The following is a 16,905-nucleotide window of genomic DNA, read 5'->3' as shown; positions in this document are numbered from 1 at the left end:
CTTTTCTCGTAATTTGTTCCTTTGTGAAATTTGTCGATTCTTCTCTGAAAAGCATATTGGGACTTTTTGTCTGTTGAAGAAGATTTTCAGTGCAATGTCCTCACTGTATTGTAGGACAGCTGTTTTGAAATTCATAACTTGAGTGAGGTTTATTGGATTGGACTATTTAACTGTTTACCTACAGTTGTTTGTTCATTTAGAGCAAAATCTGATTGTTGTTGTATTGCAGGAAAATGGGGAGCTGATTTTACACAGCAGACTCCTTGTCGTGATGGTTAGATCCACTCTTTTTCAATGATATCGAGTGAAGGATGGATGTTGGCCAGGATGCTTGCAGGGATCCCATCTATTCTTCATACCGTGATTACGACAATGTTGTATGCTCACCTGCTAGGGATAAGGTTGGCACAGTGGTAATGCAGTAAACAGAATGCCCAGACCAATGCCTGGTCACAAGGGTTCCAATCCCACCACAGGAGTTCATTGAATCTGTATGGTGCAGAAAGAGGCCAGCTGGACAGTTAACCCTGGGGTTAGAATCGAACCTGGGTCCCTGGTGCTGTGAGACAGCTTGCCAAACACTGAGCAACTGTGCCTTCTTTACACATGCCTTGATCTTGCAACCCATGTCTGGAAATGTTGGATGGAATACAGCTGCTGGTGAAAGCAACTCAAAAGGCCAGAATGATTGAGTAGGAAGTGACAGCTTCTAGATAGCAGAGGCTGAATTGGAAAGATTGTGAGATTTGTGATGTCCAATGAGTATGTTATTTCTGTTTAAGTAAACTGACGCTTACAATGTAATTAGCGGCTAACATTATGAACAGTACTTCCCTAGGATGACGTTTCTAAGGAGATTCGGTATTTGTATGGAAAAAAGTGCTAGTGCTTGTAACTTTGTGAGGTGTATCTTTATTGTATCAACTATTTAAAGTGAAATTTGCCAGTTTTTTTGAAATATTTGATGCTTATAAATTAATGTTTGAGTTATGTTGTTGGTCAAAGTGAAATCTTGTCCAGTTGTCTTTGTTCTGCTGGCGACCTGGCAATTATTTTCCCTTAATAAAAGTTATCAATCTCTTCAGGAATCGTAATAGAAGTGTTCAAAATCACTAGGCATCTGGACAGGGAAGATTAGATGAACCTTTCCCCACTGGCAGCAAGTCAGGGAACAGATGACACCAATTTAAGATGAATGGCAGAAGTACCAAGGGCAACATATGGAAAACATCTTTTGGCAGCGAGGAGGTTTGGATCCAGGATGCACTGCTTTTTACAAAAAATATTTGTTCATGGGATGAGGGCACCACCAGCATTTATTGCCCATCTCGAGTTGCCTGGAGGACATCTGAGCGATGTCTAGAAGCACATGTCAGTCACACCACGTACAGATGGTAGATTTCCTTCTCTGAAGGACATTAGTGAACCAAGATAACAAAGTGTGAAGCTGGATGAACACAGCAGGCCAAGCAGCATATCAGGAGCACAAAAGCTGACATTTCGGGCCGAGACCCTTCATCACCGAAACGTCAGCTTTTGTGCTCATGAGATGCTACTTGGCCTGCTGTGTTCATCCAGCTTCACACTTTGTTATCTTGGATTCTCCAGCATCTGCAGTTCCCATTATCTCTGATCACATTAGTGAACCAGATGGATTTTATTCCAGGCTTTTACCAAAATAAAATTTCACCATCAGCCATGGTGGGATTCAAACCCACATTCCTAGTACATCAGCATGTGCCTTTAGGTTGCTAGTTAAGTGACATTAATACCGTTGTCTCCCCTTGCCTAAGTGTGCAGTGACAGCAAGTTCCACAAAGATGTTAGAAAGGGAATAGAATACTGGTTTGTTGAGAAAATAATTGTAAATGTACAGGGAAATGATGAAGGAGTCATTGAATCGCTGTGGTGTGGAAGCAGGTTATTCAGCCCATTAAGTCCTCACCAACCCTCTGAAAAGCTTCCCACCCAGACCCACCTGTGACCTATCCCTGTAACCCTGCATTTCCCATGGCTAATCCACCGAGCCTGCTCATCCCTGGAGAGTTTGGGCCAGCATTTATTGCCCACCCCTAATTACCCGTGAGAAGTTGGTGGTGAGCTGCTGAAATCCACGTGCTGTAGGAAGACCAACACTGCGCTAAGGGAGGAAATTCCAGGATTTTGACCCAGTGACAGTGAAGGAGCAGAGATCTATTCTGAAGTCAGGGTGAGGGTGAAGAGAAACATGTAGCTGGCGGTGGTCCAATAAATCTGCAGCCCTTATCCTTCCAGAGGGAAGTGGTTGTGGGTTGGGAAGGTGCTGTTTAAGGATCTGTGTGAATTTCCGCAATGCACCTTGTAGGTAGTACACGCTGACTGGAGTGAAGGTTAAAATTTTACAGCACATAAAGAAGGATCTTCTAAACAACTCAATTATGGGATGTGGGTTTGCCTGTCCCGTGTTACCCTAAAATTGGCGGAGTAGCAGATAGTGAAGGGGACTGTTGAAGAATGCAGCAGAATATAGATAGATTGGAGAGTTGGATGGAGAAATGGCAGATGGAGTTCAATCCAGGCAAATGCGAGGTGATGCATTTTGGAAGATCCAATTCAAGAGTGAACTACACGGTAAATGGAAAAGCCTTGGGGAAAATTGATACACAGAGAGATCTGGGTGTTCAGGTCCATTGTGCTCTGAACGTCGCTACGCAGGTTGATAGGGTGGTCAAGAAGGCATACGGCCTGCTTTCATTCATTGGATGGGGTACTGAGCAGCAGAGTTGGCAGGTCATGTTGCAGTTGTATAGGACTTTGGTTCGGCCACATTTGGAGTACTGTGTACAGTTCTGGTCGCCACATTACCAAAAGGATGTGGATGCTTTGGAGAGGGAGCAGAGGAGGTTCACCAGGATGTTGCCTGGTATGGAGGGCGCTAGCTATGAAGCGAGGTTGAGTCGATTAGGATTATTTACATTAGAAAGACGGGGGTTGAGGGGGGAACCTGACTGAGGTCTACAAAATCATGAGAGGGATAGACAGGGTGGATAGCAAGAAGCTTTTTCCTCCAGAGTTGGGGACTCAATTACTAAGAGTCACCATTTCAAAGTGAGAGGAGGAAAGTTTAAAGGAGATACGCATGCAAAGTTTTTTACACAGAGGGTGGTGGGTGCCTGGAATGCGTTGCCAGTGGAGGTGGTAGAGGTGGGCACGATAGCATCATTTATGACGTATCTATCCCTGCCCATTCATGTATCATGCATCCAGATACATGAATGGGCAGGGAACAGAGGAATACAGATCCTTGGAAAATAGGTGGCAAGTTTAGATGGAGGATCTGGATCGGCACAGGCTAGGAGGGCCGAAGGACCTGTAGCTGTGCTGTAACTTTCTTTGTTCTAGGTGAGGTGTTGGTGATGAACTACATGCTTAAACTGCTGAAGTCCATTTGCGATAGGTAGAACAGGCAGAATTGAAAAACTAGGCTGTGTGAGCCAACCTGCAAGTTTTAATCACTTAAATGCCTGAGGAAATCAGGTCACTTTGTTTCTGTAGAAACATTCATTTTCTTCCTGCTGCTCTGTTTCTGTATCCAATCACAATTCATCAGCAGCATCACAGCTGTGTGAGCTGTGGTCCAGACTGCTAGTCTCTCGATTTGGCTGTAGACCTTAAAATTTCACAGCAGATTGTGAAGAGTGTGTCAGCTTTTCTTCAAGTTGTAAATTTCAGGTGCTATATATGATAAGGTCAAATATTACATGACCATAGAGCTTATTAAAATGAATAACTCGAGCTACAGAAACTGCCTTGTAGTACAGATTAATTTCTTGAGTATACATTTGCTTAGATTGAAGGGTTACATCCAAATCAAGACTACCTTTTAATTACTAATGAAATTCTGCAACACCTTCAGCAAGGAGAGAATCTTTCTTCGATGGTTATATAGAATAATATTACATCTATTCTGGGAGTGTGAAGTACAAAATGCACCTGCTCTCAACTCTCTCTAATTCAAAATCAAAAACAGAAATTGCTGGAAAAGCTCAACAGGTCTGGCAGCATCTGTAGAGAGAAATCACAGTTAATGTTCCGGGTTGAGTGACCCTTCTTCAGAATCCAGACCCTTCCTTGGCTCACTGGACCCAAAACGTTAGCTCTGGACGGTCAGGAAATTTTTAACGTCCATTGCTTCCAGTCCAGAGCCCAGAGCTCTGTTGCCAATCAGCAGTTTACAGATGTTGCTCATGTGCACATGCAATCAAAGGCAAAGCTGCAACCTTTTCTGATGTATTTGGAGAGGTAGATGACAGAATGAGCTTTTGGTTGATCATCAGCAAGACAAAGATCCTCTAGTAGTCTCCTCCCATCACACAATGTTGTCCCCTGACTAATCAACATCCACTGTGAACCACTGGATAATGTGAATCAATTGCCACACCTTGGCAGTAAGGGTAAACATTGAACATGAAGTTCAACATTACCACCTTTCACCATGTGACAAACAATGTGTGACGATAAAGACCTCAAACCTGTCATCAAGCTCATGATCTACTTGGCAGCAATATAACCTTCCGGTCTTCATCAGAGACACCGATAATGTACAACAGATTCTCAAAAGCTTTGAGAAGTATCACTAGCAACACCTCAACAAAATCCTACAAATCCACTGGAAGGTTAGATACTCCATCATCAGTTACCTCTCTCAGGCCAACACCCCCATTATAGAGGTAGTGGTTACAGCCAATCATTTGCATTGGGTGGGCTGTATCATCCCCATGCCTAATGCACATCTTCTAGAACAAGGTCTCGACTCTGAGCTTCGTTGATGATCACCAAAAGCACAGAGTAAACACTCAAGCACATCCTGAAAGCTTCCCTGAAAAAATACGCAATACCCCCAACAACTTGTGGAAATCTATAGTCCAAGACTAGCGTAACAGGAAAAGAAGCACTTGCGATGGTGCCAGCCATTGGAGGATCTCCAACAACACAGGCTGAGGTTAAGTACAAACAGCAGGAGTCTGCACAAACCTGAGCATCCCACCCAGCTGCATCAAGAAACACAGCCTATGGCAGGGTGAGCAGATCCAGCATTGGACAATTCAGTCAACTCAGGACTCAACACTGCAATGGAAAAAAAAAGGCATGCTTAATACAGGGAGATAACCTCTTTCTTCTCTTGGTTTGACACCAGTCATTGCTTGAGAGTCTGCTGTGCAGAAATTGACTGCCACGTTTCCTACAGTAACTAGCCTGAAAGTGCTTAAATTGAGACCTGATCACAACAACAATGGCGGGGAGTGTCAAGTGTTATGACTATTATATGCGAGGTGCATATGGTTGAAGTGGTGTCCATTTCAGCGCCGTACCTCGATCTGTACTCTCCTGTTTCACAGATAATCTCTATGATGTGCTAATCGCCTGATTTTGCATTCCTCTGCGACAATAGCACTACGGTGCAATTTTAGGTCGGGATCATCCGGCTGGACGGCCCAATCAAATAAATGTAATAGTCATGAAATGCTTGAGACTTCAGGGGTTTGTGAAAGCAACTACATAACCGCAAGTCATTTTCTAAATAAGGAACTCTTTGGAGTTATTTGCTCCACAGGTTGTACTGAACGTTGCTTGGTCGTAGCAATAATGAATTTCAGGAGATTTTGGACATTGGCTTTCATACCTTTCTTCCCATGCAAATAAAATCATCCACAGCTGACTGGAGGCCAGCAGGCCTCCACAGACACATATTTTCCAACTGTATGCTTGAATAATGTTCACGACATGGAAATTCTCACTGTGTGTATTCCTCTTGCCTTCATCAAGGTCATTAAGGTCAACTGTGCTATCCCCGTTGGGATCAGCTATCAAACAGATTAAATCCGGGACATTGCAGCAGTTCACTATTTTGTCACCTTCACCGTTAACTCATTAGAATTCATTAGCAGAACTTTAGAAGTAAGTCTTGCAGAAGTTATGAGATAACAAAGTGTGGAGCTGGATGAACACAGCAGGCCAAGCAGCACCTTAGAAGCACAAAAAACTGACATTTCAGGCCTAGACCATTGGGCTGCAGTGTCCGCAGGAAGTGTTACACTTGTCCCCACACCTCCTCCCTCACCCCCATCCCAGGCCCCAAGTTGATATTCTACATCAAGCAGATGTTCACCTGCACATCTGCCAATGTGGTAGACTACATCCGCTGTACCTGTTGTGGCCTCCTCTACATTGGGGAAACCAAGCGGAGGCTTGGGGGACCGCTTTGCAGAACGCCTACGCTCGGTTCGCAATAAACAACTGCACCTCCCAGTCGCAAACCATTTCAACTCCCCTCCCATTTCTCAGATAATGTGTCCATTCTGGGCCTCCTGCAGTGCCATAATGATGCCACCCGAAGGTTGCAGGAACAGCAACTCATACTCCCCTTGGGAACCCTGCAGCCCAATGGTATCAATGTGGATTTCACAAGCTTCAAAATCTCCCCTTCCCCTATTGCATCCCAAAACCAGCCCAGCTCGTCCCTGCCTCCCTAACCTGTTCTCCCACCTCAAGCCGCACCTCCATTTCTGACTTACTAACCTCATCCTGACCCCTTGACCTGTCCGTCCTACCCGGGCTGACCTATGCCCTCCCTACCTCCCCACCTATCTTCTCCTCTATCCATCTTTGGTCCACCTCCCCCTCTCTCCCTATTTATTTCAGAACGCTCTCCCCATCTCCTTTTTTTGATAAAGGGTCTTGGTCCGAAACATCAGGTTTTATGCTCCTAAGATGCTGCTTGGCCTGCTGTGTTCATCCAGTCCCACACTTTGTTATCTTGGATTCTCCAGTATCTGCAGTTCCCATAACTTCTGCAAGAGATAATGTATTGATTCTTCCCGTACTCAAGACTGAATGCAGCCTTTATTTGAAGCAATCTAAAACGTGTCTGACTTTTGGTAATAGAATTCAAGTTTAAAAAGGACAATATGCCAAATGTTTAATGTATAAAAGAGTATTTATTTCTGATCATTAGAAAGATATAATACATTTGTATGAGCTTTGTATTCTGAAGTACTGTACAATAAATTGTACCTATATTACAACATTAAAAAGTCTACTTTCAGGTTAGTGTTCTGCAGCATGAAACTTGGGAAAGGATTCCTCCACAATAGGTCACCCCTCATTTGCAAAGGAAATGGAAAATGTACAGATTTTGAATTACAGAAGATTTCATAATCCATTCCATTTCAATACTGTAACACAACTGTGGGGCTTCGAAGGGAGCACTTTGGTCAGAGAATTCTATTAAATATGCATACCTTGCTTCAGCAGCTAGATCCATAAACACAAAAAGGCAACACATTTCAGAAATCTTCCAAGAAAATAACATACATTATAATCCTGGGGACGAAGGGATAAAAATCAAACCATGTTCCATGCACGCATTCATATGCAGTACTGTAAACTTCCAAAAATCTAAACTTGTATCCATACAACTAGAATCAAAGAATTCTAGCATCCTCAAAAGTTAGCCAATGCTCACGTACAAAACAGAAAATTTCAGTCACAGGCATGTCTTGAATGGGCGATTTTATTCATCATTGTCTGAAAAAAAAAAGAGACAATAATAAAAATGACATTTAATGTAAATTAAAGAATGCTAACACAGCTTAGAACCTCTGCTGACTGATACATATTTTCATTGGAAAAAACTACATTGTAATTCTTCCCAAAGGTATGTCATTCTCCAATTATAAGTTAGCTCATCATGCAATTTATATCACGCCATTGCTACTTACAATTTCAATTTAAAAGACAAAGTTTGTGAAAGTGCAGTTTATGATAACAGATGTGAACTGTAATGACATCTTGCATTTTTAGGCCGTAATTAAAGTTTAGTCTGAGCACGTGATCCAAACCATAACAGACATTACAACAAGTTTGTTTTACGGGTAAAGAGGCATTTACTCTGTACATCCTTTCTTCACAAACAATAATCAAAAACGGTAAGGCAAGCACAAATGTAATAACACACTCAGTTCAGATCAGGAGCTGGCCAGTTCCTCCAGGCTTTTTACCATCTGGCTGGAATCGTGACTCTTACACCCAGCTTACATTGTTGCTCTCTCTGCTATGCAGCCACCCAACACAGTTATTCATGTTTAAAATGTCTACAATATGCAGACGTGTTGCTGATCCACTTTGGACAGGGTAAATGCTGAGAGGCTGTTTCACAGCATAATAATCTCAGAACAAAAGGGTTCCAATTTAAGACTGAGATGACATTGGTGATGGGCAAGCCTTTACAGGGAACCCTAAGGGACAGAACTTACATGTATTTGGAAAGGCAAGGACTGATGATGGACAGTCAACATGGCTGTGTGTGTGGGAAGTTGTATCTCACTAAATTAATTGAGTTTTTTGAAGAAGTAACAAAGAGGATTGAAGAAGGCAGAGTGGTGGATGTGATCTACATGGGCTTCAGTAAGGAATTTGACAAGGTTCCACATGATAAGACTGGTTAACAGAGTTAGATCACATGGAAAACAGGGAGAATTAGCCATGTGGATACAGACCTGAGTCTAAGATAGAAGACAGATGGTGGTGGTGAAGGCTTGTTTCTCAGGCTGCAGGCCTATGGCCAACTGTATGCCACAGGGATTGATGCTGGGTTCACTGCTTTTCATCATTAATATAAATGATTTGGAATGTGAACCCTGGAGGTACAGGTAGTAAGTTTGTAGACAACACTAAAATTGGAGGTCTAGTTGACAGTGAAGAAGGTTACTTTAGAGGACAACAGGATTTTGATCAGATGGGCCAATGGGACAAGAAGTATCAGGTTTTCTTTAATTTAGATAAATGTGAGGAGCTGCATTTTGGAAAAGCAAATCAGGGCAGGACTCATACGCTTAATAGTGAGATCCTGGAGAATGTTGCTGAACAAAGAGACCTTGGAGTGCAGGTTCATATCTCCTTGAAAGTTGCAGGTAGACAGGACAGTGAAGACAGCATTTGGTATTCTTGCCATTATTGGTCAGTGCATTGAGTATAAGAGTTGGTGGGTCATGTTGCGCCTGAACAGGACATTGGTTGGGCCACTTTTGCAATACAGCATGCAATTCTGGTTTTCCTGCTACAGGAAGGATGTTGTGAAACATGAAAGGGTTCAGAAGAGATTTACAAGGATGCTGCCAGTAGCGTTTGAGCTGTATGGGGTGATCTTTTTCCCCTGGAGCATTTGAGGCTGAGGGGTGATCTTATTGAGGTTTGTAAAACCATGAGGGGCAAGGATAAATAGATGAGGTCTTTCTACTGCTTCACCCCCCTCCCCACCCAAGGTGGGGGAGTCCAAAACTTGAAGGCATAGGCTTAAGGTGAGAGGGGAAAGATTTAAAAGGGATTGAAGTGGCAACTTTTTCATGCAGTGGGTAGCACATATATGGAATGAGCTGCCAGAGGAAGTGAAGGAGGCTGGTACAATTACAACATTTAAAAGGCATCTGGATGAGATATTAGGAATAGGCCAAACACTGGCTAATGGGACGAGATTTATTTAGGATATCTGGTCGGCCTGGAAGAGTTAGAGTGAAAGATCTGTTTCCATGCTGTACATGTCCATGATTATGAGGAGGAATTTCTTTTCTCAGAGACTTGAGAGCCTTAGGAACTCCATGTCACAAAGAGCTGTAGGTAACAGTCCTTGTGTATATTTAAGGCTGAGATAGATATATTCATGATCAGTCAGGGAAAATCAAGGGTGATGGTAAAATGCTGGAAAGTGAAGGTGAGGATGTTAGAACAGCCATGATCTGACTGAATGGTGAAGCAGGCTTTAGGGGTCAAATAGGAACTCCTGTTTCCCATTTCCTACAGTCTTATGGTGTATCAAGACTACCTCAGTAAAAAGAATGACAAACACAGAATCCAGTTAGTATGACAAAGCACAGAACCTCAATAAAGTCGTGCATTTCAGAAAACTGACATTTACATTCTCACATGTCCATCTCCCCCAGTACTCTACAATCTAGTATCCCCCTAACACTCTACTAGGCCCCTGCTTGTTGCTCTATCCCTACCTTGCCACTACTTTCTGAAATAACGATGAGCAGAGTATTAATCTCCTTATCTCCCTCATTCCCTTGACTAAAGAGCTACTAAAGACAATTTTCCTTCAGCATGCTTTTGGCCATTGCTTCCACCCTTCCACTCAGAGTCCACTTGCTGTCCATGGAGTTGGGAAGCTTTAAGATTTATTTGTACATAATGGTTGCTCTAGAAATGTAATACACTGTTATTGTGCAGCACTTACTACTCAACCAACATCAACTAATTGTATTATCTTCTCAATAATACCAGGGCCCCTCAAACAGCAATGTATGTGCAAATTGGTCACCACATTTCTACATTACAACAGACTACACTTCAAATAGTAATTGGCTGCAAACTGGCTTAAAACGGTTTTGGGACTTCTTGAAACTACAAAAACGCATAAATATTTTGTTTATGCAATATTAGTAAGACAACTGAAATTAGATATGATCTACTTGTTGTTACAGAAGCATAGATGCAGCATACCTGTAGCACGACAAGACACATGACTAGAAATGAACATCATTTGTTGTTGAACACTAAAACAGTGACACTGCTCATAACATATATATACACACTAGTAGCAGCCTGGGACAGAAGTTCTCCACATCTATCCTGGTGTCTGCTGAATTTTTTTCCTCCACCATCAGGAAAACACTCATGTGACCAATTGAATACTTGCAAGGAAAGCCTAATTTGGGCAAAGCTAACTTCAAAATGTTGTGGGGGTGGGGGGAACAGTGGTATTGACAAGAGGAAGGGGAATACATGAAAATGCATCTGGAGGGGTAGATAAAGCACTGTATCCCCTAGAGTGCCCACCCACCTTTAAAAGGCATTGACAGCATTGATGGACACCACGTGCTCCTTCTCTAAAGATACCTGGGCTCAAAATGTAACAGCAGAAAATGAGCAGGTAGTCGGGAGAGATGACTCCTTCCACAACCCGATGCCTGGCCCTATTTACAGCCAGCCTGGCCAGGCCCATGAGAAGGCCCTTCAATCTGCCCACACCCTTCCGCATCAAGTGCCCCAGCATGGGGTTGAAACGCAACCAAAAACACAACAGAAGATTTCTCAAATAACCGAAAAGGGAGTGCAAATGTCCACAATATATGCATGGTCCACGGAGTCTCCGGTATTGTAAAATAAACATTTGGGCAGGGAGTCCATGAACTGCTGCAATCTGTGGCTAGAAGGAACAGCTGCATGCAACACCCTGAAGCCAGGTTCACAACAGAAAGAGGGAGGACTCGCACACCGAGAGCCCGCGACTGATGTTCTCCACTGCCCAGTGGCAAATAAGCACGCCAAGGCATGTACAGGTGGCAAGCTGAAGAGTCAAAATGGACACTGTGCAGCAGCAGCCCTGGGTCTGCTTCCATAGGGCTCAGGTGATGAGTTCCAACTGGGCAGGCCACTGCCTATTACTAAGGGAACTCAGTCAAAGAGCTGAATATTAACCCAATGGAGAAAGACTGCAGGAATTTCTGGTACAGAGGACTTGGGGCTTCTTGTCCATAAATCAAAATAAGCTAACATCCAAGTTCAGAGGACAATAGAGTCAGAAAGTGAAATGTTGGGTTTTATTTGAAACAGAACGAAGAATAAATGTGGGAAGGTTTTCCAAAGCTGTACAAAATGCAATTCAGAATACAGCTGGAATAACGTGAATGGTTTTGGGCCCCTGATCCATGGGAAGACACGGTTAAAATTAGATTTTATTGTCACATGTATTCAGGTATAGGATTATATGAGTACAGTCAAAAGTGTACAAAGTCACCATTCTCCAGCACCATCTTGGTTACAAAACCAGAATCTCAAAACAAAAAAGTACAGCAGAAGAAATAAAAGCAAGTCAAAAGAAAAGCTTGCAGATCTTAAAGTTTATGTTGTGTCTCCACAAGGGTGTTTGGAACCACTGATGCAGATGCAGCCTGCGAGTCTCGCACCGATTGCCAGGAATCATTGTGTTCTTGTTGCCATTGACACTGGCGCTGCCGCCTTTGGCCCCCGAAGTAGGGAGGAGCTGCATCCTTGCGGCGCTGCAATTGCTAGGGGGAGCCACGTCTGTTGCCTCCAACCGCCAGGAGGAACTGCATTAGCATCAACGGCCTCAGACTGTAACACCCTCCCATGTGGCAGTCTAAGAGATTTCAGGGAGTCACTAGCATAGATAAGTGCAACTATCAATGGGCTCCCCCTTCCTTGATGCCACTCCTTTGATCAAGCCCCTTCCATCAGGCATTAACACCTATTAGGACCATAGGGGCTTGACTCTTCTGTTGCTCACATGGTGAGCTCTCAGTTACTGTTGGTATTTGAAGGCAATCCAGAGAAGGTTCACTCGACTGATACGAGATAAGGAGGGACTGTATTGTGGACAGATGTTGTATAGGTAGGACTTATGGTTATTGGAATTTCAAGTGAGAGGTGATTTTACTGAAATATACTAGGTTCTTGTATTCTAGGGGACCTGACGGGATGTAGAAAGGCTGTTTTCCCTTCTGGGAGGGTCTTGGACCAGAGGGCTGACATTCAGAATTACGGATCACATATTTAAAACTGAGATGAGCAGGAATTTCTTCTCCTAAGAGTGTACTAATCGGTTCAATTCTTTACTGCCGAAGGTTGTCAAAGCAGCATCAATCAATACTTCAAGGCTCTGGTTGTCATATTTTTAATTAATAAGTGAATCAAGGGTCACAGGGTGAAGGCAGGAAAGTAGAATTGAGGAAGATCAAATTAGCCATGATCTGATTGAATGGTGGAGGAAAAACTCGACAGTTTGAACGGCCTACTTTTGCTCCAATGTCTGACAGTCTTATTTCCTAGAGGGTACAAAGAAAGAGACAAGGTCTCACTGAAATCTACAAATACTCAAAAGGGACAGGCAGCGCAGATGCAGCTAAGAAGTCTCCCTTGCTTTGGGGGACACTATTTAAAAATAAGGGGAAACCACTCAGGGCTAAAATGAGGCAAGTTTTGTTTACCGAGAAGGTTGTGTCAACCTTTCTAAATTCTTTGCCTCCAGATTACTGTGGAAGCTTAGGCTTTAAGTATATTTAAAAGGAGAAATTGACAGATTTCTGAATACCAAAGCACAAAGTGACATAAGGATAGGGTGGGGAACAAGGCACTGGAGGTAGATGATCAGCCATGACCGTACCATGTGGCAAAGCAGGTGTGAGGCGCTGAATGGTCTCTCCTACCCTTAATGGTCCTCAGTTTTACTATCATACAATGTTTATATGGAATGGCATAAATTCATTTGCATCAACTATAATTCCAGATTGTATTCCTTGCCTTCACTTGAACCAGCCTCTCTCACATTAAAAGCCACCCACTGTGTATTATGCAGTTGCTTGGAATGGGTGTAAACACTCTTCCAATAAACTTCCACTGATGAGGCTCAACCTTTAGTAGAAGCTTAGTTTGGCTTGACAACGTTGTTTTTCAGTCACTAAATCAGCCAAATTTCATAACAGATTTCTGTAGCCATTTTTTTGACAGAGTTCTTTGAAATATTTTTGGCCAGTTCTGTTCTACATTAGAAATCAACTGTGTGCAATGTTACATGAAAATGCTAATCTTCACACACGAACATGTCTCACTAAACACTGAGGCTTCCTGTCATTCAATTCTATTAACACGGTTGTAGAATTGCAACAACTAAGGGCAGAGCAAGCCTGTTTAAGATTATGCTTAAAAGATGAAAAATAGCCATGCTGAAAGATAATTCATGTATGCATGGAAACACCAAATAAAGTTCATTAATAAAACAGTATCAGTAAATCCAATAAAAAAAGTGCAGGAGAAACATCCGTACCTACTGAGCGGTTGGATCGTGAAACAAGGAGTATATGAGGCAAATGACAGATGGTTTAAAAGGGGACCAGTATCAGAAGGAAGAAATGGAAGGTCAATATAGATGAGAGGAAGTAAATACAAAAAGGAGACTGGTGTAGCACAGCCTAGTGAATGCAACCATCCTTTCAAATTTTATCATTTTGTTTAGAAAGAGAGTGTGTAGTCAAGATAACTGAAGGAGCTGCAGCTGAGGATAGCTGTCTTTGCAAAGTACCCTATTTGTTTGCTTTATCTTAAATCAGACTTTGACTAGATTGGATAAATAAAGTTAAATCTACGAAAAAGCATGTTTTAGCAGCATTATTAAGACAAATGGGCTGTATTTAAGATTTCTTCTCACTCAAATATTACAGGGCAAGGATTTTGAGAAGACTTAATTCAAGTAATCTGAAGGTTTGTGTGATCAAGGTGGTTAAAAAAATAGTGTGAACTTAGTACAAATTACGTATACTGAATGGACATGATTAACCGTGTAAACTAAAATATGATGCACTCACACCAAGGTTCAGACAGTCGATTGAATTAAAAGAAAACTGAGCCATTTAACAAATCCTGTAACGAGATTCTGATAAACGAGGAAGGCAAGAGATAAGAAACAAAAGCAGGAGTCGAGAATGCTGCACCCTAAACCTTCCTGATGGCTGAACTACTTTAAATTCATTGATCCTTTCCCCATATCCATTAACTCCTTGGAGATCTCAAATTTCTGTCTACGTCAACATGAAGTTATCTTCAACAATGAAGCAAACATGACTCTCTGGGGTACAGAATTGCAAAGATCTCTAAACTTTTCAAGTGAAGAAATTTCTTCTCAGTTATAAATAATCAACCCCTTACCCTAAGGCAGCCAATTCTGTATCAGTCCCAATATGTTGCACCTGCACCATGACCTTTATTTTCCACAATAGACTTTGATGTCACACCTTATCAAATGCTTGAAATCCAAGCTTATCCAGTTATCCAATCCAATTAGCCACTGAATACTCAAAACTCCAATAAATTGGTTAAACAGGATTTCCTTTTCACAACTCTACCTGCTTATCTTCACTTTTTCCTGTGTACCCCCAATAATATCTTTAGTAATAGTTCTTAACATCTTTTTTATGACAGATGTTAGTAACTGGCGTGTAGTTTCCTGCTTTCTATGTTCCTTCCTTTTTGAATAAAGGAGTTACTTTTTACGATCAATAAAGATATAAATTTAGGAAGCTGAACGTAGACCACCTCAAAAAGCCGAGAACTCCCGTTAAGCCCTGAATATACAGTCAAAGATCGATTGTACCAAAAGTGCTGCTGACAGTGTTTTTCAGGTATGCTTTCCAACAGGTTGTCAATCACAATGGAGCAAACACAAAGGGGCATTGGTATAAAGGGTATGCAATGCATTTTCAGTTTTACTTTTGGCAATAACTTGTATTTATATAGTGTCATTAATAAAATGTCCCAAAACGCTCCACAAGAGCATTGACACTAGCTTCAGTTGTTACATTTGCCTAACACACTAAATTGAACACTAAGCATGTGCTTCATGCTTTCTTCTTTAAACTGAAAATGAGCCAAGATGAAAATGAGTTCAGTTCTTGAGTTTTATGGAAACCTACTCTCTGTATGAAGACGATTTATTTTTCTTCTGCCTCCCACGACATCCAGCAGAACAAAAATATTTGTTTGAGAGAAAAGACCTTTGGTTAAATTTTCTACTGTTCGTCAAAAATTACTCAGCAGCAAATGAGACTATTTAAAACCAATGTTATGGTCAATAGCCAGGCTGCAGTCAGCAAAAATAGAAATATGCATTCCTTCCAAAAGCAATTGCCTCCAGACTTGAATTCTGTTAGTTCTATTCTGGTTTCTCTAGAATTCAGTCAGGAAAATTTCACATTAAAATGGGATATTTCGGCTAATTTTAAACCTTTTCTTGACAGTCTTTGTGATTGGTGGAAATACATTAAATTTCCTGCATTGCAATAGGATGTTTAGCTCAAATGGGCTATACCAGTGTTCACAGGGGTGCATACCCATTTCAACAATATATTCTTCTATTTCCTGTTCTGTCATCTCTTCTTTTAAAAAGCTTCCTCTTAATTTAATTTATACTACTGATTGCACTATAGATCATACTATGATTTTGCACCTTTGAAAGTGCATAATGCTGGACTTCTTATTTTTGTATTCTTCTAATTTTGTCTCTAAAAATTTGTACTTAATAATCTGTATCTCGGTACCTTTGTATCTAAGATGGCTCAGTAAGAGGTGACTTGTAAACATTTCACTGTACTCAAGTGTGACAATAAAGCTAATTCAATTCCATTCAACATTCTAAACACTTGAAAGATCTTTAACCTTTTAAAAAGGAAAGAAAATCTTGACTTACTACAAAAGTAAACATGTTTCAGTAAACAAAGAAGAGTTGGCAGTGTTTGGAAAGCTAGGATCATCTCCCTCTCTGTATGCAGGGCTCAGCAGATAGACTGATTATTAACAAAGGGCATGGGGCAGTTTCACTGGCTTCTCTCAAGGATTATTTGCAAAACACAACAAATAAAAAAAAATCTTCTGGCATTGAGAAGGATTCAGAAAAAGATGAGATTTCATGTTGGGGCGAAATTATTCAATATGTCAATTTAGAAGTACGATGCAGTAGCTGAGAAGCTTTTACAGGAAGATATTGATTGGAAACATGAATTAGGATTGTATATTTTTTGTAAGCTCCCAGACAGACAGGATCCATTAATCCATGGTTAGAGTGTGCACAGAAAACATTGTCGAGGGGCTCCCTTCAGTCACTCTGGAATGGCAAAGATATGAAGGCAGTTAAACACTTAGAAGATGCAGAGCTGTAGTACAGGGTGTCAGGGACTGAAACTTGCAGGCAATCTAACAATGGGAGGTTGCTTTGCCTATTCTGAGCATTTCAAAGGATAGTCTCAGTTGCCTAGAGACCAATTTCATCCAAAGCTGCACATTGCAGAGGTCAGACAT

The 16,905-nt window shown here is 41.7% G+C and overlaps 1 protein-coding gene across 7 annotated transcripts in view; it reads right to left on the bottom strand.

Moving 5' to 3' along the window:
- Positions 1-7,012: 7,012 nt before the first annotated feature.
- Positions 7,013-16,905, bottom strand: part of nek1 (NIMA-related kinase 1) — a 164,749-nt gene continuing 154,856 nt past the window's right edge. For all 7 annotated transcript variants that reach the window (XM_048527489.2, XM_048527490.2, XM_059644881.1 and 4 more), the window contains one exon: positions 7,013-7,566. In XM_048527489.2, coding sequence (XP_048383446.2) covers positions 7,553-7,566 — 14 coding nt within the window. In that variant the 3' untranslated portion in view covers positions 7,013-7,552. The remainder of the gene's footprint in view (positions 7,567-16,905) is intronic.

This window comes from Stegostoma tigrinum, chromosome 3, assembly GCF_030684315.1.
Source record: "Stegostoma tigrinum isolate sSteTig4 chromosome 3, sSteTig4.hap1, whole genome shotgun sequence".
Taxonomy (NCBI): Eukaryota; Metazoa; Chordata; class Chondrichthyes; order Orectolobiformes; family Stegostomatidae; genus Stegostoma; species Stegostoma tigrinum.
Note: the sequence above shows the minus strand (reverse complement) of the source record. Positions and strands in the feature narration are given on the sequence as shown.